Raw genomic sequence first — 24,761 nt, forward strand, 5'->3', positions numbered from 1 at the left:
CATATAATTGTTTCATATCTTTCCTTTTTCCTTTTATTTCATATTATTTTGGTTAGAATTCTTAATTTTTAAATTTTTTTTAAAATAAGATACTAAATTATTTAGGATCAAATTCATCATTAAGGTCTATGCTATCCTCTTTGAGATAAGAGAGCTATATGTTTTGCCATTTTAGGGGTTGCATAGTAAATTCAAAAATTTCTAAGTCACCTACCAATAGTTCTATTTGTATAGAATTGACATCCTTATTCTCTTGAATAGCCACTACCTTCAGTGAAATGTTCCTGCTTCTTAACAATTTGGCATTTAGGGATCCACTGTAAAGTAGGGGTGGCAAAATTTGACCCGACCTGATAACTCAACATGATAACCCGGCTCTTAATTAGGATTGAGTTTAATATGATTTGAGTTCGGGTTGTAAATGAGTTAACTCGTCTAACCCATTTAATAAACGGGTCATGCTCAAGTTTACACAACTGACCCGTTTAAGTATATGGGTCGGGTCAACCCGCCCCGCCAACCCACCCGTTTATATATATATATAAACCCTAACCTAACCCTCTCTCTCAAATCTCAATCTCTCCACTTCCTCTTCTCCAACTGCCTCAGCATTTTAAAAGAAAAAATCTCCCCGTCTCTCTCTCTAGTGCGATCGTCTGCCGCCGCGCCTACTGACTCCCTCCCGTGTCTTCGCTTGCCACCATGCCTTTTTGATTGTCCTTTTCACCGGATAATCATTTTCTCATGGCTTTATGTGGAACTTGATCTCTTTTTCTTGAACTATGATGTTGATCTATTAACTATATAGTTCTAAAGCTTAGTCACGTGCTTTGATTGCAACCATGATCGCCGGTTCCTACTTGCAGCTGAGTGAGAAGCTATCAACACAGTTGAAAGAGTAGAAAGAAAAAAGATAAAGTAAGTCCTTGAACAATATTAAAGTATGAAACAAGATAAGTACATTTTGAAGTATGAACAAGATTGAAGAGAGCTTTTCCTTGGCAGAAACAGAGAGAAGAAATGGAGAGGCTTGAGAAAGAGAGGCAGATAGAGATTAGGAGCTATAAGGGTCTAATAGTCTCAAAGAAAATCACCTCCAACAAACAAGACTTCATGTGAAGCACATATATTACTCATGGATTCATTGTGGAAAGTTCAAAATTCAGAAGCTCCATTGCCTCTGCAATAGAGGTGATAATTTGATCCAAGAGTGATAGAGGAGCAACCATTTCCCTATCGCCTCCTGCATCTCCGTCTCCACCTGCTGTGACCATCTGTTGCTTGCTATGGTGCCTCCATCTTCGTCTCTGCCTGCCATTGCCTCTCTATCTCCGGTTGCATCGACTGCCTCTGACCTCTCTCGTCTCGTCTTCCTCTGCAAATCTGGAGCTCGTCGCCATGGGAGCCAGCTATTAGAGCTTTGCCTCCGCCGCCACCGTCACTTTGTTGACTTCGGTGATGCTTCCCCCGCCGGAAGTTGCTGAGCCAATTTGAGTTTATTTTTACTAAATATTCCTATAATATTGTAAATATAATGGATTTGTGTAAATGTGTTATATTTTTTGTTAAATAGGTGTTATGTTAAATGGATGTAAACCAATTAAAGGGGTTATACGGATTAAATGGGTTGAATAAAAAATATAACATATTTATTACACTAGTTAAACATGTCATATTGAGTTAAAAGGGTTGTGTAAAAAATATAATTCATTTATTAAACAAGTTAAACAAGTCGTGTTGTGTTACCCTTTTGATAAACGGGTTGTATTCGAGTTTAGAAAAAATAACCCATTTATTGAATGGGTCGTGTTCGTGTTAGTACTATTTTGACTCGAACCGATCCAAATCTGGCTGAGAAAAAAAAATGAAAAGTTAAAAGCCAAGTCAAACTAGAAATGTCAAAAATAAAATTCTACTATGTTTAAAAATTCAATCAAGAATTAGACTCTACAAATTGAAACCAAGTAACATATAGAAATCCAAATATTACTATAACTATAAAAACTAAACTTGAGTCGGAATGTTAAAACTAAGTAAGCGTAGTGATTCTTTTAATGTGAAAAAATCTCTTTCAATAAAGAGAGAAAAATATTATGAATCTGGTCAACCTCTCGGATCAATCTGTCACACTTAAAGCATAGAAATAAGATTCACTCATAATCACTCTCATCATTCTCTAGACGGTCTCACGGATTGAGGTCATTCTCATGTTCAAACTTCACGAGTCGATAAATTATTTGGTGAAATAGATCCTTCATCGTTGATTGTACTGAATACTATGTAAATCAAACTCAAAAGATGATAGACAAAATTACAATGCTTTAAGCTCATTCAGTGCTTCAAAACATGGTAGATAAACCCCAAGCACCGAATATATAAAAGTTCTCCTAACCTAGGTAGAAAATAAATTTCTTAAGAAAAATATTACTCTAAATCAATTTTTGATCTCCCATGAGTTCTCTCGCTTAATATGACATCAGACATCTGTATTAGAATGTCATTGATTTGTTTTAGGATAATCCTAAAAGAAAATAACAAATTTGAAGCAGTTTCAGACTTTCCATTTTTGACTAAACTGTCAAGGTGCACTCCTAACTTACTTGTGCTCAAGAAGCCCCGAATTACATGGTGGATCTTATGCCAAAGGCTTGCAAAAATTACCTATGATTTTATCTTGATTTCACTTCCCTTTATCCAATTTTTCTTCGCTCGAACATTTTTCACAAATCATATATTTTGACCTATTATTAGAACTAGATTGTACATTATATTTTAAAGTGTTTCACATTGTCATCACATAATTTTACACTTACATATCGGGATGTTGAATCTTTTCTTTTTTCAATTTTCGATCTTCGATTTCTTTGCACGTACAAATTTTCCAAAAATCATATGACTTATACATTAAACTCTAGATTATACCACATTAGAACTAGGATTTTGCTATTATAAAATATTGCACTTATAATTTTGAAAGGTATTTCTTTCCGAACTTGTTGATAATGTTCCTTGTCAGATGAATTGGTCCACCATATATTCAGTGGGTGTGAGTTCACCAAAGAAGGTCATCACTCATTTGGCAATTCTACTCAACACACTCCTTTCTTGCCAACATCTTCAGCAGATTATTGGTCAGACTGGAAAAAGCTGCGTGCGTGTTCCCTCGCATCTACGGCTAGCGTGGAATGCAATCAAAGGAATTTTTTGTCGTTGGGAGGCTATAGAGATTAGGTTTATTCAAGTAATTAAACATTCTAGAGGAAGTTAAGAGTTATTTTTATCCTTACTGACGTAAAAACCTCTCTATCTTCTTTTAACTCTCTTTGTAACTCCAAGTCTCCAACTTATTGGTCTTTTAGTTCGCAAGCTCAGGATGATTCAGATTGAAACCCAGCCCAATATCCTGTGCAGCAGTATCCATAAATGAGAGAGCCATATTGGATGGAGATTGGAGAAGAGGGTCGGACGAGGGTGGTTCAGATTGAAGCCCAGCCCAATAATACTCTTAATTGATCCACGATGGAAGCTACTAGAAACCACTCCGAGCAAAGCAAAGAATACTGTGGGCACTGCGCAATGATCCAGTCCTTCCCGATTATATAAAACCCAAGCGACCAAACCTTAACCCTCATCAAAACCTTTCCTCTTCCTTCTCCTGCGAAACTTGAAGCAAACATGGATGCGGCCAAGGTCACCGAGCTGCGGCTATTCGTGGAGCGATGCAAGAATAATCCTTCCATCCTTAGCGACCCATCTCTCTCCTTCTTCCGTGACTACCTCGAGAGGTAATCTTTCTCCTCTCCTCAATCTCTTTTCTTTTGCCCTACCCTTCGGCCTTTTTCGTGGCTTGTGCGATCTGTTGTGCTTATTGACCTAACGGGGGGGTTTTTTTTTTTCGTTCCAGCATGGATGCTAAGCTTCCTCCCTCCGCTTACAAGCATGGGGAGTCCCCGAGGTTTCGGGATGCGGTACGATGCCTCCCTGTTTCTGCCATTTCTATTTTGGTTTCGATCGTTTAATGTTGTTGTAGAATGGATGCTGTGGTATTCTGGGTTTCCATTGGATACTGATATGTTCTAGGATTCTTGTTCTTTACCATTTTACTTTTGTCAGTAGTATGGAGTTTCTTTTGGGGATTTAGACTTTTGATTCCAACGAGTAGTCCGATAGCTTTGATTCTTGCTTTAGGAGATCAGTAACTCTTGAAGTAGAGTGATGGGATATACAGATATCTTAATAGGGACTTGGTGGGATTCTCCCTAGTCCACTGCTAAGTTCTACAATTTGAGGGAGCATCGTTTCACATATAAGGTAAATACTTTGTACTATTTTCTATTGTAACTCGAAAAAAACTTGTCAATTTGTCACAAGGCATCCTACTCATGACTGCATGAGGCTCCTAACCTTCTACACAATTTTACGCTCACTATTAAAGGGGAAATTTTTATAAGTTGAACATGTGACCACTCAAGCATAAGTTAGGAGCCATATTGATATTAAATTGGAATCATCACAAATCAGAGCATATTCTTGGATTGTTGAATTACTGACTCAAAAATTGCTCCTACGGATAACATTTTGATGGCAAACAATCTGTCTTATGAGGTGTGTGGAGTATGATGTACTCATGTATCATCCTGAAAAAAAGTTCTCCATCTGATGCGACGGTTTTTGACAGTACCGTCTCTGAGGCCCCACACGGGCTAAAGGCCTCCTAACTCTTGTTGGTGATAGAGCTCTTCCATGCACTATACTTCTCAAGGGAACTATAGATTGACAAGAATTAGATCAACAGGATTTAGAAGTACTCAACAACAAAGGTACTTTATAATACAAAATAATCCAACACCTTTAACAGTATGGAATTAATCTGTTAACTTTTCCTTATATACAACTTGATACAATTCTGATATGGGCATCATCTTCAATTTGACCAAAATAAAGTTGTTTGAGTCCATTTTTGGTCTAATTGAGCTAATTAGGCTCAAGTTATTTTCATATTTAATTTGTTGAGTTGATTTTTAATTCAAATGATCAATTGAATTAGTTAATTGATAGATATGGTAAGCCTATATGTGAGGGATGTCCGCATTGAGTTATTATCTAAATTAGGTTAGTCAATTTAGGTAAGACCTAAACAATTAGGGTCCTATTAGGAAATGTATTTTTATTAGAATTTAGAACACCATCCATCATCTTTAAATCACTCTCCATTTCATTGCAATCTTTATAAAAATTAATATTGATTTAAGTAATTTGTAGTAGTGTGTAGATGTGTATCAAGCCTTTCATTTGTGTATTGGTGAATTGCACCGAGTTAAGGCTTTAGAAAAAATCTTTTTCTTCCTGAAAATATTCTTTATTTTCTTCTTGGCATCTTTCAAACCACCATAGATGAATTCTTGGCTTTCTTTTATCGTCAACAACTTGAAGCAACTTCATTAAGAGAAAATTTTAACCGCTAATTACACTTTTCTATAAAATTGGTTATTGAGGATCATAGAATAAACTCTCTTTTCTTTAGCTAGTTTTTTACAATTTGCATATTTAATATTCATCAGAATTAATTCTTAATTTTTCTTTTTTCTCTAAAGGCACTGTAATATAATAAAAGAGGTGGCAAATCTTATAACCCCAAATGTCACGATCTCCCTTTTTTGTTGAATTGACACATCATCCTTAATGTTTTATGATGTTCATAAATGAAGACCGTAACTTTCTTCTCATATTCAGTTGCATCTTTAATCCTTTCTTTCTTGGATATCCTTTTAAAATTAAATTTATACAATAGGTGGCACAAGATGTTTAATAGATGCTTTCTTTTAGCAATTATGCAACTGCTAAATCGGCAGTAGCATTATCAATCACAACTTGGAGAATATTCTCCTCTTCCATTTTCTTGATACCATCAATAGTAGTATCGTGGATGCAATTATCTATATCTACATTGTTAGAGCAATCAACATGACGTAGAAAACTAAACCCTAACTCACAATTGATATAGAAATTTATTATGCTTATTCCTTTTCAATTTGTCCAAGTAGTAATTAAAATTGAGTAGTCTTTTTTTTTTCATGAAACCCTAGTGTTCTCTAAATATCATTTGTTTTAACCACTTGCTTCTTAAAAAGTGGCTCACACAATTCATATATAAACACTAGCTTATACTCGAGCCATACTGGCTAACTTCTTCCAAGAATATATGAAATGCTTTATTATTAACAACACTAAAAGGGATGCCACATTTGTAAACATAGTAAGCTAAGTACTTGTTCAATTTATCTATTCTTTTGCAAAAACATCTTTTATGTTCCTTTGTACTATTTTTTCCTGCTCTCTAACTACAACTTTTGGATCAATGGAGGTGAATTTATTTATGGACCTCTGCTCCTTGGTTTTTTTACTTGTAATATTTGAAATTATTAAATCTCCATTCTCTCTTGATAAGTTTATTTATGCTCTTAATTATGTTCCTTTTCTTGACTTCTCATTTTTCTTTTGATTCTTCTCTAGATCTTTGATCATTTTTTTGTTTCATCACTAGCTTTTGGATAAGATGCAACATCACCTAATATGAGTAATATGCTTTTTGAATCTGTTAATTATTTTCTTTGTGACTTTCCTTAAAAAATCTATATTTCAATGTATTGACATTATTCTTGGATTAGTGGAGCCAATCGACATAATATATTTATATTATGTTAACCTAGCTACAAGCAGTGTTTGTGAGGATTTAATGGCTATATTTGATTATTTATATGTAAAATTGAGGCCATTGGGCAATTCACAAACTAATTAGCATTTAGCAATTAATTCACAGACTATATTTCATTATTTGACAAACTGATTAACATCAATTCCTCCGATGATGAAAGAAAACAAAATTTGACAATTAACGAACTGATTAACAATTCACAAACTAGTTAGCAAGTAATTCATAAATAGATAAACTACTTTTCAGACTTTTTAGTAATTTCACAATCTATACTAATTAGTAATCTAATTAGCAAAATTTTCAAGAGAATGATTTCACAAATATAATTACTTAATTAGCAATTAATTTCTTGACCTCTAGCATAGGTGCATAGTAGATTTATAGTAATTAATAGCAAACTAATTAGCAAAGTTTTCAGGAGAGTTAAAGAAAATTAATTCCTCAAAGCAAGGGAGCATGCTTCTCATCAAGAGTAAAAAAGGTAGAAGAGAGTAGTTTAGCTATCCTACATTCCTATTGTAGCAATGAATAAAGAAGGGAACCTACTGTAGAAGCCTAGTAAGGAAGCATGATGGCCTAGAAGAAGAAACAATGGAGAGTGAAAGGGAAGAAGAGAAGGTTGTGCTGGACTGGTATGGGTGCGTAGCGATCTGTGCCGATGTGGAGCCATCTTTTAACCCTTTTTCAAAGCCAAATTTTTAATATTTTTCTTATTTTCATCAATCATCATGAATCACTTTTGGTGTTATTCTTGTGCCGGCAAATGAAATTGTTATCATTTAATATGATTGAAGATAACATAATATTCTCGTGCTATTCTTATGCTGACAAATAAAATCTTTAATTCTCTCCATCATTCTATGTTTAATTAGATATTAGTTTTAATTATTGAACTATTATCAATTAATATTATGTGTTAAATATTGTTAGGTGTTCAATTATATTATGGAGTATTCAATCATATTATGGAATATTTAATTATTAATAGAATTTTAATCAATGATGGTCGTGTCGATGGTGGCATGCCTTCTTTATAATTCATGTGTCAAAAACAATGCTGATAGGTAGTAATGAACTATTGATGTGTACTTCTCTTTCTGTGACTATAAATGAAGAGTATTGCTCATTGAAATTTGTGGTCTATTTCATGGATTTAAGTATCAGGCAATATAGTCCATGTTGTCCGAGATGGAAAGTGTTGCCAGATAATTGATATGAGAGATAGATCATGTTGCACATGTCGATTATGTCTAAAACATTAAGTTTCAGGTCAGCCTATGTTTGAATCAGGTAGCATAGTCCTGTGCTACCTTAAAAGCAGCACAAGGTGTCAAAGTGGCCTTTCATTGATCTAGTTCGGAACAGGCTAGAAAGCATGCTGGTCACAAAGTCATGTGCCGATCAACTGGAGTCACAGAGAATACTACCAATACTTAAAATCTTGGCCTCTTTACAATGGAGATCTCAATATTGGCATTTTTATTTGCTGTCTTGAATCTAATTTTTTCTCTAATGGTTGGAAAGAATCTGTTCTCTCATAGCTGAACCTTGCATCCATGTGGTGTGAGGAAACTGAATATTTTTAACTGATGCTGATTGCAGAAAAGTCCACTGGTGGATGAACTTGATGAGGATGTTGACGACGATATTGATGAGCAGGGTGGTACTCCAGTACATGATGAACTTGATGATGAAATTATTGAATCTGATATTGAGCTCGAAGGGGAAATTTTAGAAGCTGACAATGATCCTCCACAAAAGGTGGCTTTAAGTTGTATATAATGGTTGCAGTACATCATTCTGAAGTTTATCATCCAGCGGGGTTTAAATTTTTTGAGTTATTTGCTTTTCACAGATGGGAGACCCATCTATTGAGGTAACAGAAGAAAACCGTGATGCTTCTCAGGAATCCAAAGCAAAAGCCATGGAAGCAATTTCTGAAGGTATTCTAATATTCTTCTTGTCATTTGGAGGACTGACTATCCCAAATTTAAACTATTTTCTGTTAATTAATTTTCAGGGAAGTTGGATGAGGCCATTGAGCATCTTACTGAGGCTATATTGTTAAATCCAACATCAGCAATTATGTATGGAACCAGAGGTAAATGACTGTCTTCCATACCTTACTAATTATAACTTCTCTTTGTTAGTTATTTTGCATTGATTTCATCCTACTTGGTGATACTTGTCAATTGTGCAGCATCGGTGTATATCAAGATGAAAAAACCAAATGCTGCTATTCGGGATGCAAGTGCAGCTTTAGAGGTAGTTGCTTTGTCTTGATTGACCTTCATATATTCCATTCCTTGAAAAGGCAATAGAAGACAGACATACAAAGCTGTGTTATATATAAGTTTATTCTAAATCATGGTCATTCTTGCCATAAAATACTCACTGGAGATTCTTCGTTTGGGTTCCCTGTGGAGATTCATAAATGTACTTCCTCATCCTCAATTACTTAGATACTGCTCTGAAACTTTTGCATATACAGAGATAAAACCTGTACAATAACATCCATCATGTACATAAAGCAAATAATTTGACAGGTTTTTATTACAGTGTTCCTACCTGCATATCTGATATTATTTTGGCTTTCTTAGATAAATCCTGACTCTGCAAAAGGCTATAAATCCCGTGGCATTGCTTTATCTATGCTTGGCAAATGGGAGGAAGCTGCTAAGGATTTGCACCTAGCATCAAAATTGGATTATGATGATGAGATCAGTTCTGTACTGAGGAAGGTAGAGATTTTTCTTGGAATAGCAGTATGCCTACTATGTATTCTATGTGTACATGACATGTAAAATCTCTATGGCTGCTTGCAGGTAGAACCTAATGCACACAAAATTGAAGAACACCGCAGAAAATATGACCGACTGCGGAAAGAGAGAGAAGAAAAGAAAATTGAGCGTGAAAGACAGCGCCGCCGGGCAGAGGCTCAGGTAATTGGCCTGAAACTTATCTATGGCATAAATACTTACTAATTCTTCAAGGATATCTTTCTGATAAAATTACATCACCTATTATAATTTTGGTCTTGTAAGGCTGCTTATGAGAAGGCCAAAAGGAAAGAACAGTCATCAAGTCGACCATCTTGTTGTAAGCCTGGAGATTCCCCAGGAGGTATGCCTGGTGGTTGCGGTCCTTGTGGAGGAGGTATGCCTAGTGGTTTCCCAGGAGGTATGCCTAGTGGTTTCCCCGGTGGTATGCCTGGTGGTTTCCCTGGAGGTATGCCTGGTGGTTTCCCTGGAGGTATGCCTGGGGCTGCACCCGGGAATATAGATATGAGCAAAATTTTGAATGTATGATTTTGATTCTTTCGATAATAATTTTTCTCCCTTATCTTTTACCTAGTTATAATCTCTCTCTTCTATGTTTCTGCAAAGTAACCTAATTACTTTCGATTGCACTTGTTAAACAGGATCCTGAACTAATGACAGCTTTTAGTGATCCTGAGATCATGTCTGCTCTTCAAGATGGTATGTTTGTTTACTATATCTTTACGTTCCTCATTTGCGTCTTAATTTTGTCTTGTGCTATCAGATTGTAGCTATCGTTTCCACTTCATAACTTGCCTATAAGATTTGCTAGGATTGAAAGTGCTCCAAAAGTTTGTTCTCTAGGTGAAACATATACATGAATTGATATGATATTAGGATAGTCCTATACACTGGCAACACAAATCGAGCACCATCTCGTGGAGGGTGTATGAGTAAAACCGATGATCACTTAAGAATCATCTCTTTTCAATGTAAATATGGTGTTGACTGAAGAGATTATTGAACAATTTCTCCAATTGATCCTAGTCTCACTCACTTCTAAACGTATGATCTGGCTCACTTCTAATCCAGTTGCATCTGTTCATACTTAAGTATCTGTGTTCATCTTTTTTAGAAATGCTGAGAAAGGATTTTGATGTTGAGCAAATCACAGTCTAAAGATTATTATATCATTTAAAGTTTGAGAAAATATAAGAAACAATGCAGATCCTGGAGTGCATATACGAAGGCAACATATTTATCCAATGTATTAATTGGGGGGAGATTATAGCTGTAGAATAGTCGAGAAAATGAGAATTGGAAATGTACATAATGGAGAGGGGGGCATATCATTGAGAGAAGGTATAAAGAAAGGAAGCAAAGCAAAGCTTTTTAAGATTGTTATATTATTTAAAGTTTGAGAAAAAGATTAGAAACAAAGCAGATCATGGAGTGCATTTATGAAGACAACACATTTATTCAATATATTAATTGGGGAGAGATTATAACTGTACAATAGTCAAGAAAATGACAATTGTAAATGCACAGTATTGAGAGGGGGACAAATCATTGAGGGAAGGTATAAAGAAAGGAAACGATTATTTTAGGCTTCGTTTATATTAGGAATAAGGTTAATTCTATAATAAGTATTTTCTTTGTTATTCCTAAATTGAGGTATTTATTTTAGAAATAATTATTCTTATGTTCACTTGTATTTTGGAATAAAGGATGTAGGCTTATATAGAGTCTCCACAGTTTCTTGATAGACTGAAAATCTGAATAGATAACCTTTTTTTTGATGGGATCCTTTTACAAACCTGCTCCCATTTTGAGAATAGGCAATTTACAAAGTCTGGCAGGCCTTGCTAACCTTCTAGTTTCCATTCCAGGCTGCTAAAAGGAATGGCTGATTCTTTTAGCAAAAAAGGATAATCAATCAAATAACATGACACTAAGTCCTTAATGGAAAATTTAGAGAAATAAATTTGTAGTCCATATAGACCAGGTCTTCTAATATGAACCAGATTCTGACTATGGTTGTGAACAATTTTGAGAGAAAATTAAATTTAAGAATTCTCTAGAAATTGGCTTCTTTTGACTAAATTGGAAACTAATTAAACAACTATTTTGAAATCTGTAGAAATCTGTATTGGATCTTGAATTCAAGGCATCTATGTGATTGATGATTTAACTTTACCTCTATAATGGGGAGTGATGAAACTATCAAAATTACAGGTTGGTGCTATTTAATTATAATTGATTAGGGTACTCATGTTAAGGTTTACATGACATATTGACATAAGTATAAATAACATATCAATGTTGTGGAGAGTGCCCATGGATGCATGCGTGTAGGCAAGACTCCTATATGGTCAAGCAATAAAATAGTAAACACATTATTTATGTTGGTCTACAATCTACATACATTGTTGTATATTACATAGTTTTATCATTAATAAAGTAATAAATAGATAAAGAAATTGTAGTATGTGGAGAATTGTATTTATGCAATGCTATCCACAGACATGGTTGTCTTATGGTCATATGATTAGTGAAGTAAATCATCGTGTAAATGTTTCTAGAAAATATGATTAGTCGAAGAGCATTAGCAAAAAAACTAGTTAATGTGTGACCATATGCCATCTAACCACATTAAAGGATTGCATATTGCATATGTAGGATGATTTACCAATCTACACTACCTATATAGCTATATGAGTAGTCTATACGGTTTTTTTTTTTCTATTTTCTCCTATATAGAGTGAGGTTTGCACTAAGGTTCCAAAACTAGGGAGAGATCGGGATTGGCTATCTGAAAAAAAGATACATATCGGTTACAACGATTGTTTGTATTAGATTGAATTTTTTTAATTTCGTAATATTTTAAATATTATTAGAATTATAGATTTTTTTTTAAATTTGGGAAAAATGATAAAATAATAAGGATATAAGAATTACTCACATATGAAGTCTAAAAATTAAAAATAGTACTGATGTATTCAAATTTTGATAAATACTGAGTTAACTTTCGTAAATTTTTATAGTCGTCGTCATCATAATTATTATATATTTGTAAATAATGATGAATACTTGGTTTTTGTTTTTAATCTCTATGCCTCTTTGACTTTCGTCAGCAAATAAGGGATGATTTCACCACTAGGTGTATCATTAGGTTTATCACTAATACTAGTAGTTCTATCTCTTGCTGTCAAATATTAGCCTTTGCTCTCATTATTGTCTCCTTTATTGCCTCATCTAATCATGGATTTCTTTATCATTTGATAATCTCTGCTCCATTTCTTTGATTTATAGAGTCAGGGTTTTCTTCACCAGAAATATGATTGAAATTAATAAGCTGATCATTTTTGGCATTCTTTCGCAAATTTTTCTACCTCAATTTCATATTATAATGGCAAAACTAATTTTTCCAATATCTCTATTGTCAATCAATTACGTGTGTTGGTGTGGATTAAGAAGAAAGTAGTCCTATTTCTTTTACGTTATGAAGAAAATATAGTTTGGCTTATGATATTTTTTTGCTGTTAGGGTCGAATTTGGTACCTTCTATCTAGAAATGGATTCAGTTGAACTGTTATGAAATATAGCTATAGCAACTTTAGCAATGTTAAAATCTCAATTTATATCTTTCCATCAAAAATATATTATTGCATATATTTGTAAGATATAATTTTAAAATAAATAGTAATAAAATTATTTAATTAAATCGCAACTCAATTCTCTATCGACTACCAATTTTCACCGCTTCTTGTAATGTTCGCTTATATTTGTTTTTGGTCGAGTCTTTTACAATGTTTATAGTCTTATACAAGAAACTCATTTTTGACGTTTTTGTCGCTGTCTATAAATCGTAATACTTTAATAAAAGGTTTAAGTATTAAGTGGTAATTGTAATACTATCCCAAGATGCATTTTTAAAAACCATGCTTTTCAAAATTTTATCTAATATTTAATTTTGGGTTTCATGCTTTTAATTTTTCTATACCACTCTTTTAATTTAAACATCTACATAATATTATTCTTATAGCGTATGATGTTCTCCAATGCTAAAATATGAGTGATAAATCTAATGAGATTAGGTTTGATGATCTTTCTACCATTAGTTATCTGTTTAAGTAAATTAAAAATCCAGCCATAGATATATATAAAGTTTGTCAATTTTTGACCTTCATATATGATCATGTCAATTTCATAATCTTTGGTAATATTTCCAACATGAGATTAAGAAAATGTATTGCACTTGACATATGATATAACTGTTTTTTCTTCATCATAAGTAATTGCCTAGTAGCTTTATAATTTGCCCCATTATTAGTAACCACTTGGATTACACTTATTTCTTCTACCATCAATCGAAAAATATAATCTGCACTTCTATATTAAGCAGTAATATCAACCGACTTCAAAATTATTATCCCTATGCTCAAGTACATCAAAACATTAATTATATTTCTTCTATTTTATATTGTCCACTCATTGTACATCAATGTAGAATCATATTCATTCCAATGTTTTTAAATGTCTTAAAGTGTGAATTTCATCAATCTCTAACTTAATATATTTAGTAACAATATCATTTAAATTAGAAAGTAAAACACTATGCCATACTGATTGTACCACCATCATATGATAGTACGAACTATTAGCTATATTGAAAAGACTATGGTTATAAAAAAATAATTTAGCTCTATCAATATGTATTTTTGTTTTTTTTATCCATTTGATAGCTTTCTTGATAATTGTCTTGTTATCCTTTTTTTTATCTCTTAAGATATATATATCCATTAGTTCAATTTTTTCACTCTGCTGTAATACTAGGATTTCGAAAACTATTGCTCTTATATTCTCTTCCTGCATAGGAACTGATTTAGATTTTTAAAAGCTATCACCACTGCTTATTCTCATGTCCTTTCTATTCGTATTTGTACTCTATTTCATTACCCTCATCATCTTTGCCATTTTGCGCATTGATATCATTATCAATGTCTTTAAGATCATGTATCAATGATGAACTATTACCTCTTTTCTTTGTGCAGATTATTTATCATTTTTTTGCCTATTAAATGGGCCAATATTTGCCTTTTGAATTTCATACTAATTTGACCGCATGCTATTAAAATTCTGTCTTCCAACCAAATATTCTTTTATACGGCTGATATTGTTACTCATTTTCTTTTTTCTACCAGTTATATTTGACACATTTTTTTCTTAACTAATAGCAATGTAGTGTTTTCAGCCAATGTCGGTATCTTGTGACTTTTTTTAAAGCTATTTTAATTTTCAATGGAAACCAAATCTAAACAGAAATCAAATTCAAAATATAATTCAGAAATAAAAACTACAAATACAATAATTTTAATTTTTTCTTCCTTCTGTCTTCCACTTTCTCCTCTCCCTTTCTTCCTTAATTCCACCCTCTCATCCGCATAACAGAGGGAGGAGTCTTTTGATTATTCCCTCTTTTTATTCTCTCTTTCTAGCCTCTCTCTCTCTCTCTCTCTCTCTTCCTTCCTATCTCTCTGTGTTACTGCAGCAAAAAAATTGCTGCAGAACAACAAAGGTAGTGACTCTTTCTCTATTGCTACAGTAACAGCGATGGAAAGAGAACTGAAAAAGGAGAGAAACCATGTATAGTCATCTACATCATGCATAGTCTGTCGGTCTCTATGCTCTGTAGAATCTGATGTAACTATATATTAAACAGCCCAAAGCTGCTTGTCCCAGCTATTTGGAGTCAGTTATTTGGTTTCTTTTCTTTCATTCAGCTCTAGTTATCTAAGGATTTTTGGTAAATTAAGTCTTCTCATGGAATTCTTTCTCTTTCCTTCCAAGGCACTTTTCACTCCCAAATCACTGATTACAGATGCATCATGTAGTCTTGTTTCATCAGTTAGTGTGCGGGAGGTATTTCTTATGTATGAGGTTTTATAGCTTTAACCACCCCTTGTTTGGATAGAATATTTTAGGAGAGTAGAGAAGAAAGGGAGAAAGAAAAAAGGTTTTGAGGTCACTTTTTTCTCTCTCCAGAAGTGGAGAGAAAGGGAGAGAACAGATGAGAAAACCCAATTTTTCTCTTGGTTTCTCTTCTCTCATAAATCCAAACAAAGTAGAGTAAATTATATTTCTTTCTTTTCGCACATATATCCAAACAGAGGAGTAATTATTTTTCTCTTCACTTATGTTCTCTTCATCCAAACATAGTGTAAAGCAGATGATTAAGATTTTATTATTTTAAACTTGCATTAGTTTTTCCTCATCATTCCTGAGTGTGAACTCCCACTTTATAGATTAGTTTTTTCTTTTCTTTTTGGTTTAATTATATTTACACCCTCTAAACTATACCTGCTTTTTATTGAGATCCCTGAACTTTTTTTTTTCAATATAATGTCCCTCTTAAAATATAAATTCAGTTCTACACACCCTTTCCATTAGTCTGCCATTTGACTGCCTTTGCTTACGAGCCACACATGTCGCCTACATAAGATACAAATTGACTAAAATGTCCTCGTCTGGAGGTTAACATATATCTATTTCATTTCGGTCCAACAGCCATGGACCGAAATACCCTTGCTCCCTCCTTCCCTCTCACTTCATATCTCATTTATCTTCTCTCTTCTCTCCCTCCCATGGTGATAATTGGTTGTGATTGGGTGGCGGCAGTGAGATGGTGAAGAGCAAACAGCCCGGTAAGATGAGTTTGTGTATGTTGTAAAGGTAAGATGGGTTTGTGTCAATGCCCGTGGCATTCACTACTATCTCCTATGAAAGCTGGATATAGTTAAGGGGATGTAAATGTATTAACCCTTTTTTTTTCATGTTCTGTAAATTGTTACTTCTTTCAAACTGCCATTTCTAATTTTCTAATCTCATGTCGATCTCCTTGGAATGACTGCAGTGATGAACAACCCTGCAAATTTTGCTAAACACCAAGCAAATCCTAAAGTGGCTCCTGTTATAGCAAAAATGATGGGGAAATTTGCTGGCCCCAAGCAATAGTAACTGACCATGATGTAAGTCCTCCATTGCGGGAAGAGTATGGTGATGTCGGCCTGAAGTAATTTCTCTGTTTAATATTTGGAGACTTGTGAACTATGAGTGTGTAGCACTACTGCCCCTTGAGCATGAGTGGATGCTGCTTGTACTTTGAGAGAATTTATTGTCCTCTACTTATCTATGAAGTTTGATGTTCTGTTGCATTTGTCCTATTTCATTCTTTTAGACCGAAGTTCGTGTGCTCCAATACCCGGTCTCTATATTTATTATTTAATTAATATAATATATATATTATATATATATATATATATTAAATTATTTAATAAGATCTCTTAATATTAGTATTTTTTAATAAAAAATATATGGTTATAAAACTCTCATCGATATCTTTATAATAAGACTAATATTCAATAGTTTTACAAATAATTTTAAATTATTATTTTTTTAATTAAAAATATTAAAATTATATTATACGAAATAAAAATAAAAAATTTAAAATAATTTAAATAATTTAATATTAGATTTATTTTAAAGATCTCGATGAGAGCATTGAAATGTATTTTTGTTAAAAATTAATTAGTAAAATTAATTATATATTCAGTTTAATTAATTGGATTATTTAATAAAGTATACAGATGGAATTTAAAATTTAAAATTAAGTTTTTATAGGGTAAAATTGGTATTTCTAAAAGTTGAATAGTATTGAAGCTGAGCTTCGAATTTTTAAATGTTGTTTCAAATTTGGAGTTCTACTGTAGCTGGTTTCAAATTTGGAGCTCGGCTAGAGCGATCTGTGAGAATAAGCCTTATATATATATATCTAGAGAGAGCCTCATAAGAATTTTACTCTATTAAACTAAGGATGGGTTAGCATGAAGCAAATTAAATAACTTCTCACAAGAACATCAGACCAGAGAGGAGAGGTAGAATGAAAATAGTATTCGATTTACACCCGACTAAAACGAATAATGAAGTTTTCACCTTGCTTCTTATTAATAGTATATTAGGACGCTACCGTTCCAATTTTTATCATATATTAACCATGTTTAATTGTTTATAGTCCATTTGTCTGTTGCGTATTTTTCTTTTGGATAACCCTTTTCTGGCTATGCCAAACAAATTTCTTGAGAAGAATTCATACTCGTAAAACACGCAGTCATTTTGTTTACGTCTAACGTGAACAATCGATGCAAGATAATCAATATACATATCTTTTATATGCTTTCCATATCTGACAGATTAGAACATGAAGGGCTTAAAACAAATTTTATATGCTCTCAGAACCTGACAGAGTAGAACATGAAAGGCTTTAGAACAAAACCCATGCAATATCAACTAAAGATTGAAATTCTAAGCTCGTAACTGGTTCAACATATTGGCTCATCTTGATCATCATATGATGTGGACTCCACATGTATACTGTAGAAAGGATCATTTGTCCTGAAATGATACGATACTCATCTCTGTAGCGGATGAGTTAATACATCTTCAGATTGGCGTCCCGAGGGATTGGGATGCGAGGAAGCTCAGAGAAGTGCCTAGCAAAGATGAAGTTTTGGTCGACTGTAGGCTCTCTTCTTCCACAGTGAGGCTGTGGAATCCTCCTTCATGTGGAAGTGTACAGAGACGACAATGAGGCATGCAGCAATCGCAAGGTCCGAGCTACCGGCTATGACACTGAGGATGATGTCTTCCATGGCAATAACTCTAAAGTACTCTCTCTCTCTCTCTCTCTCTCTCTCTTTGGCCCCTCTATGCCTTCTTTCTTTGTGGATGTATACTTAATAGATTGACTCTAATTGCCATATTTATATGCTCTCAAGAAGCTAGGATGCGAGAAGCACGTTTGTAACCGATATGCTTTGGTAAAATGTCAGTTAAAAAGTGGCCTACTCATCCTCGATTTTTTCGTGCTCTTCTTTTGTATGTAGCACTTTACTTTCAAGGCAAAACGGCCAAGTGCATGTAAAAGTAGAGGTGAGATATATAGAAAGAGGCTTTAGGTAACAAGTGTTTAAGCTAAGGTTTTCAAAAGAAAATGAACTTTTTGGTGAAACATCGGTTACAGTCTGTTCAAAAGCCACCACATGTTAGCAACGGCCAAGTGCACGTAAAAGTAGAGGTGAGATATATAGAAAGAGGCTTTAGGTAACAAGTGTTTGAGCTAAGGTTTTCAAAAGAAAATAAACTTTTTGGTGAAACATCGGTTACAGTCTGTTCAAAAGCCACCATATGTTAGCCTTTGCAGTCTACCATATTCTCTACTCAAAACGTACGTCCAATTAAAGAAGAACCTTTATATTTGATGCTGGCTATTTGGTCAAATGTCAGTTAAAATAAGCCAACACGTTGTACTCTCCGTGCCAGCTTTCGAAGTGTAACGCTCGCTGAGCAACATGACTAAGAGAAGGTAATGTAAAACGGAGTTTTTGACTAAACTAGCCTTGTTCTTATTTTTTTTATTAAAATAGATTACTCCTTAACCTTATTACCAAATGGGGTGTATTCCTAACAAAAATACTGAATTACTCAGCATTTTATCCCAGAGATGGTGATCAATTTAGTGTTTTTGTCTGGCCATAAAATACTGAACTAATTAGCGTTTTATGTATATAAATTTTTTTAACTAAATCTTTCAGTAGTTATGGAAAAAAATTGTCTAGCGATAAAAATGCTAAACTGATTATCATTTTTTTAAAAATACTGATTAGTTTAGTATTTTTATTAGTGTTACAGTGGATTAGATCCCATTTGATAATAAATTTGGGGTCCACTCTATTTTGGTAAAAAAAATAAAAAATACTTCATCAAAAACTCAATAAAACGTGGCCTCAGATTAACAAAACATTCCAGCGGATCATTTTCTATTCAAAACGTACGCTCGACTATAGATGGAAAGTTAGGAAAAATGCGAAGCCTCCAGTTGTAAAACAATGTAGCATTGACATGTGTCACTGAGTTCGTGCGTCACTAAATAAATTCTATTACCTTTCCAGTTTAGTTACAAAAAATTAATTTTGAACTGTTCAAAAGAATTGATGAGAAGTGAAAGAGAATATATGACTTTATATCATTGCAAGAATTAAACTTCACATGTACGCAACCTTTGCTTAATTATGGGGTTGCTAGGTTTGTCACATGATAAATACATGTCGGATTCATCACTAAACATGCTTGCTATTCTACCCTTCCAACTGAAGGCCCTCACCAATATCAATTAACGCCTTCTATATCTTCATATAGATAAGTTCTTCTTTAGACCCAAAACAAATATCTAAAAGAGCGAGAGAACACAAAGATTGGGGAGAGAGAGAATCTAGCAAGTGCTAGAGCCTTAAGAGACAATATCTTTGGGCTGTCTCTAGATTTAACTGATAAGAACTAACACTTGTTGTTTCAGATGTGCCACAAAGTAGAGGTCATCTGAATCCTAAATTTTGTCAAGGGACCTCCAAGCAATTCTCTAACAGGTCCTCGGAGATTTAGAATAGTGGAACCCAATTAGATCCCCAACAAGAAGTCAAACTTCTTACACATAGCTACAATCCCAAAAAATATGGCGTATAGTTTTGTTATCCAAATTAAAAAGCCCACAAACTCGATTGTGGTTGACGTGATCATCAAGTGGGCCAGGTCGGGCTAGAATATATAGCTCATTACTGTATATTAGTCGGTGAGATATTGGACTCGGATTGAGAGTAACCGGCCATATTATGAAAATTTTCATATATATTAATCAACTGTATTGAGCCTCCTATGAAAATACTTAAGTTAATTTTCATAGTATATAGTTATATATTGATATTCAATAAGCTAAATATTTTATGTGGAACTAAAAAATTGTAGGAATGGCCGGGCGTAATGGGTCAGGCTTGGCCTAGCGAGCAAAGGCCTAGCTAGTGTAGCCCATTATAATTTACGGGCTTGAGCCAAGTTAGGACCAAACCGAGCTCGATATTCAGTCTATTGTAATTATCCTCATAATTTACGGGCTTAACTTGGTTAAAATTGGCTAGGTTTAGGCTAGGTCTAGGCACCCAATTAGATCTAATAGGTACTTTTCAACGAAAAGTTTTTCTATAAAATGTTTGATCCTTCGGCCAATGGGAAGTTTCTAAGACTCATCAAATGTGCATAGAAGACTTTTGTAGTAGGAACCCTGTTTGGAGCAAGGGCCTAGACCTAGTGGCCCCCACCGACTCAATAGGGATGTGCAATATCTAAGAGATCGTGTTAGCATAAAAAATATTATGTAAAATAGAAACAACCAATTATTATTACAAATTAGGGAATCAAAAGATACATGCCTTAGCATGGTTACATTAAAGTGGGTTTGCGCAACAAGGGCCACATATGAAGCCAAGGATCTACCCAAGTATTGGTGGCCAAGTATTAAATCCAAGCAGCTCGTGAGATCCTAGAAATGTTCTTAATGGGCTTGGTAGCCCAAGGATTTAGCCTAGGGTACGTGGCCCACATAATGTGGACCTATGAGAGGTCTATATTATTGAACAACCTAAAGACATTTTTGCCCACCGGTGCAGACTTAGCAAAACTTAGATTCAAATAGAAAAACCCTCCTCAGACTTGTGTGACATAGTGGTTTACTAATTGATAAAGTCAAGCCATTTTTGATAGCACCCCTCTCCCAAATGGACCTCTTACGTGAGTGACCAAAGGAACACAAAATAAAATCAAGAACCCAAGAAGAGTTTAGCTAGATATTAGGAATCGAATGCATGGTAGAATTGACTAGTCTTAGGCAATCTGCCTCTAAAAATTGATCCCTTTTAACCTTGCAAGCTTCCTCTCAACCCTCTGAACTAAATCCTTATGGTAATCAACCTTGATATGGTTATAGGAGATTTTGGTCTCTAAATACAAACAAGGAAGCTACTTTTTAGTAGGACCAACTTTCTACTAACCCGACTCCTGATCCCAATATGTAATGAAAGGGGAAAGTAGATTGAAAACTTTGTATAATTAACCCTTTGAGCATAGTTAGATCTTAATAGAAATAAATTACAATGAGTTCAATCTATGCACATATATAGTGCTCTTATGGAGGAGGAGAATTTACTAAATATCATCCCCAACACCTGTGAGGTGATGTTTCTATGCATAATTATTTATTATATGAGCAGTGGCACAAATTTTCATGAAGATCGTAAAAAGTTTCTTTAATCAAAAGAAGTTTATAATAATTCTTTACAGATGTAATTCAAATGCATAAATAGGGAATTCAAATGGGTCACAACATTCTAACTTCTAAAGTGTACTGCAAGAGCTGAGTTTGGATTTTCTCAAAGTTAAACTTTTAAAACATGAAACTGTTGAAGATGTTCAAACATTCTTAGGATGGAATATCAAGAATGTAGAAAATTCAAAGGAAATTCGAACATTTTCAAGATGAAATCTCTAGTTGAAGTTCATATTGGGCATTAAAATGCCTTTAAGTTTGTTTGAACACGCCTTCACTTTTGGTGCTATTTGGAAATATACTGAGTTTGATATGATAGAAATTGGAGTTGTGTTGGAGATCTCTTCTATATCAATATCCGAGGAGTTCTACAATTGTTCATTTATATTAGCATCTTGAGGGATTATTAAGGAGGATTTTTGACATCATGAGTTCTGGTGAAGTTGGTGATCTAATGTACTCGAAGTTTACAAAGCGATTGAGCAAGTAAGAACGACTTTAACCATTAGCCATATGTAAGTATATCTTATGTCCACATTTGATATACATTAATTTTGATTCGTGGAGAGGTTCTATGAATGGTTTCTTTCATGTAAAATATATTGTGCATGTTTGTGTGATTTCTTTAGATTTTCTATCTAGGTTATTACTGTTTTTCACTAAATTTCATTAGATTCACTTAGGAATCATAGCTTCCATCCATTCATAAACCTTCTTACTCTCATCAATCCTTACAAAAGTAAGGGTATTTTGATCTTCCCAATATCTTATGAGAGTATTTTTTAATTGTGGCATGAACACACAGTGCTAGTATAAAAATCTACTAAAAATCATCCCCAATGCTCATGAGAAAATTTAAACCTATAATATTTAATTATCATGGGCGAGTAAGACAACCATTATGATATAGTGGTTGGCACAGCAAAGTCATTCCGTTGTAGACCTAACTACATGGGCATAAAAGAGCGTACCTAAGAAAATTAGTTCTAAACTTATTTCTTTTAGTGGATTACATAAGTGCAACTGTGCGCGTCAAAGTAAATTGCTGACAGAGTAAGTAATTTTTGGTTCTCACATAATTCAATATTCACAAAGACCAAATTATTTTGCTGAGTGTACCTAAAATTGTTGTATCTATTAGGATCTAATTTGTATTTAACTCATCAATATTTGAATCCATTTTTTTTCTTATTTATCCAATTGTAACACGATAAACCTCTTTACTACATCTCTATTTTATTTAATTAATAGATGAATATAAATTAAGATTATGTACTCCTAATAGTAATAAAGTGTCCATAAGGTCAACATTTTATCTCATAATTTAGAATAAAGCACTAAACTCTTTAGCACCTAAAATGCTGATAAGTTTAATATTTTCTATTGAAACTATAAATGGTAACTAATATATCTAAAACGATCTTTTTGATATTAAGTCTAAGGGTGAACTACTTGAATAAATAAGTTTTTTTAGACTACTTTGGTCAATAACTCAAGAAAAGGACTGTGAGAACATCAGATTTCAGAGGACTAGTTGAATGAAATAGTATCCTATTCTTTTCGAAAAATAAGATAGTATCCAATATACGCCAAAGAGTAAATTGATTATTCAATTTTCAGCTTTCTTCTTATTAATGGTATGCTATTATTCCAATTTTCATCATTTATTAACCATGTTTAATTATTTATACTGTATTACTCGTTAATACCATAGTGTATTGCTGTTTTGGATTGATCTTTACTTTAGAACACGAAGGATTTTAAACAAAGGCATGCAAATTCTAAGCTTGCCTAGCAATGATGAAGTTTTGATCGACCGTAGGCTTCTTCTTCCACAGTGAGTCCGTGCAATCCTCCTTCATGTGGAAGTGTATGGAGACGACAATGAGGCATGCAGAAATCACAAGGTCTAAGGGACTGGCTACGACGGCGAGGATGATGTCTTCTCCAATGGCACAACACATTACTACAGAATTGCCTAGCAATGATGAAGTTTTGATCGACTGTAGGCTTCTTCTTCCAAAGTGAGGCCATGCAATCCTCCTTCATGTGGAAGTGTATGGAGATGACAATAAGGCATGCAGTAATCGTAAGGTCCAAGAGACTAGCTACGACGGCAAGGATGATGTCTTCCATGGCAATCACTATCAAGTACTATATCTCTCTCCCCTTCTCTCTACCCCCTCTCTGTCTTCTTTCTTTGTGAATGTATACTATATAGATTGACTCTAACTGCCACATTTATATGCTCTTAAGAAGCAAGCCAGGATGTGAGAAGCACGTTTAAAACTGATGTGCTTTCGTAAAGTGTCAGTTGAAAAGTAATCTACTCATCGTCGATCTTTCCATGCTCTTCTTTTGTACATACCGCTTGTGAGACAAAATGACCAAGTGTACGTAAAAGTAGAGGTGAGAATTGAGATATATAGAAAAAGGTCCTAGGTGACAAGTGTTAGTAAATTTCTACCAAAACCAGCTAAGATTCTCGTAAAGCAAATAAACTTCATGGTGAAACATCAGTAACAATCTGTTCTTAATCCTCCACATGTTAATCTTTGTAGTCTACCATATTCTACTCAGCTAGGAATAGAAGAGGGTCAAAGAGAATGTATAACTTTATGACAATGTAGGCATTTGTTTAACTATTGATTTGTCTATTAGGTATGTGCCAGTACTATCTCCTTCCAATGGTTCATTCTTGTCAGAAGATAACTGACTATTGTCACTGTACATGGTTTTGAAGATGCAACCCTGCAAGAAGAACCTTTATACTTGATGCTTGCTTTTTTTTGAAATGTAACGCTTGTTGAGCATCAGGACTAAGAGAAGGTGAGATAAAACGTGGCCTCAGAGTAACAAAAAGTTTCAGTCGACCACTTTCTAATCAAAACGTACATCCGACTAAAGATGGTAAGTTGAGGGAAAATGTGAAGCCTCAAATTGTAAAAGTAAGGTTGACATGTTAACTACTTTCGAATGAGTTGCAAGTCTGCAAAGGTTGAGTTCTTAATGTTCTCAAAGTTAAAATTTCTAAAACATCTAAATGTTGAAAATATTTGAACATTCTCGGGATGGA

The 24,761-nt window shown here is 33.9% G+C and overlaps 1 protein-coding gene across 1 annotated transcript; it reads left to right on the top strand.

The window, feature by feature from the left end:
• The first annotated feature begins 3,597 nt into the window (after positions 1-3,597).
• Positions 3,598-16,695, top strand: LOC140762767 (FAM10 family protein At4g22670). The gene is made up of 11 exons (XM_073100709.1): positions 3,598-3,785; positions 3,905-3,968; positions 8,318-8,476; positions 8,571-8,658; positions 8,736-8,816; positions 8,916-8,980; positions 9,316-9,456; positions 9,541-9,657; positions 9,760-10,017; positions 10,137-10,194; positions 16,388-16,695. The coding sequence occupies exons 1-11, from the start codon at positions 3,676-3,678 to the stop codon at positions 16,486-16,488; spliced, it is 1,242 nt and encodes a 413-aa protein (XP_072956810.1). The 5' UTR covers positions 3,598-3,675; the 3' UTR covers positions 16,489-16,695.
• The last annotated feature ends 8,066 nt before the right edge of the window (positions 16,696-24,761 follow it).

This window comes from Typha angustifolia, chromosome 7 (genome assembly GCF_048772165.1).
Source record: "Typha angustifolia cultivar Huaian chromosome 7, ASM4877216v1, whole genome shotgun sequence".
NCBI classification, from domain to species: Eukaryota; Viridiplantae; Streptophyta; class Magnoliopsida; order Poales; family Typhaceae; genus Typha; species Typha angustifolia.

Bases quoted from the DNA above. Each gene is read 5' to 3' on its own strand.
- LOC140762767 (XM_073100709.1), top strand. From the start codon at position 3,676: ATGGATGCGGCCAAGGTCACCGAGCTGCGGCTATTCGTGGAGCGATGC. The intron at 8,659-8,735 runs GTATTCTAATAT...ATTAATTTTCAG, and splicing joins CATGGAAGCAATTTCTGAAG to GGAAGTTGGATGAGGCCATT. The intron at 9,457-9,540 runs GTAGAGATTTTT...GGCTGCTTGCAG, and splicing joins TCAGTTCTGTACTGAGGAAG to GTAGAACCTAATGCACACAA.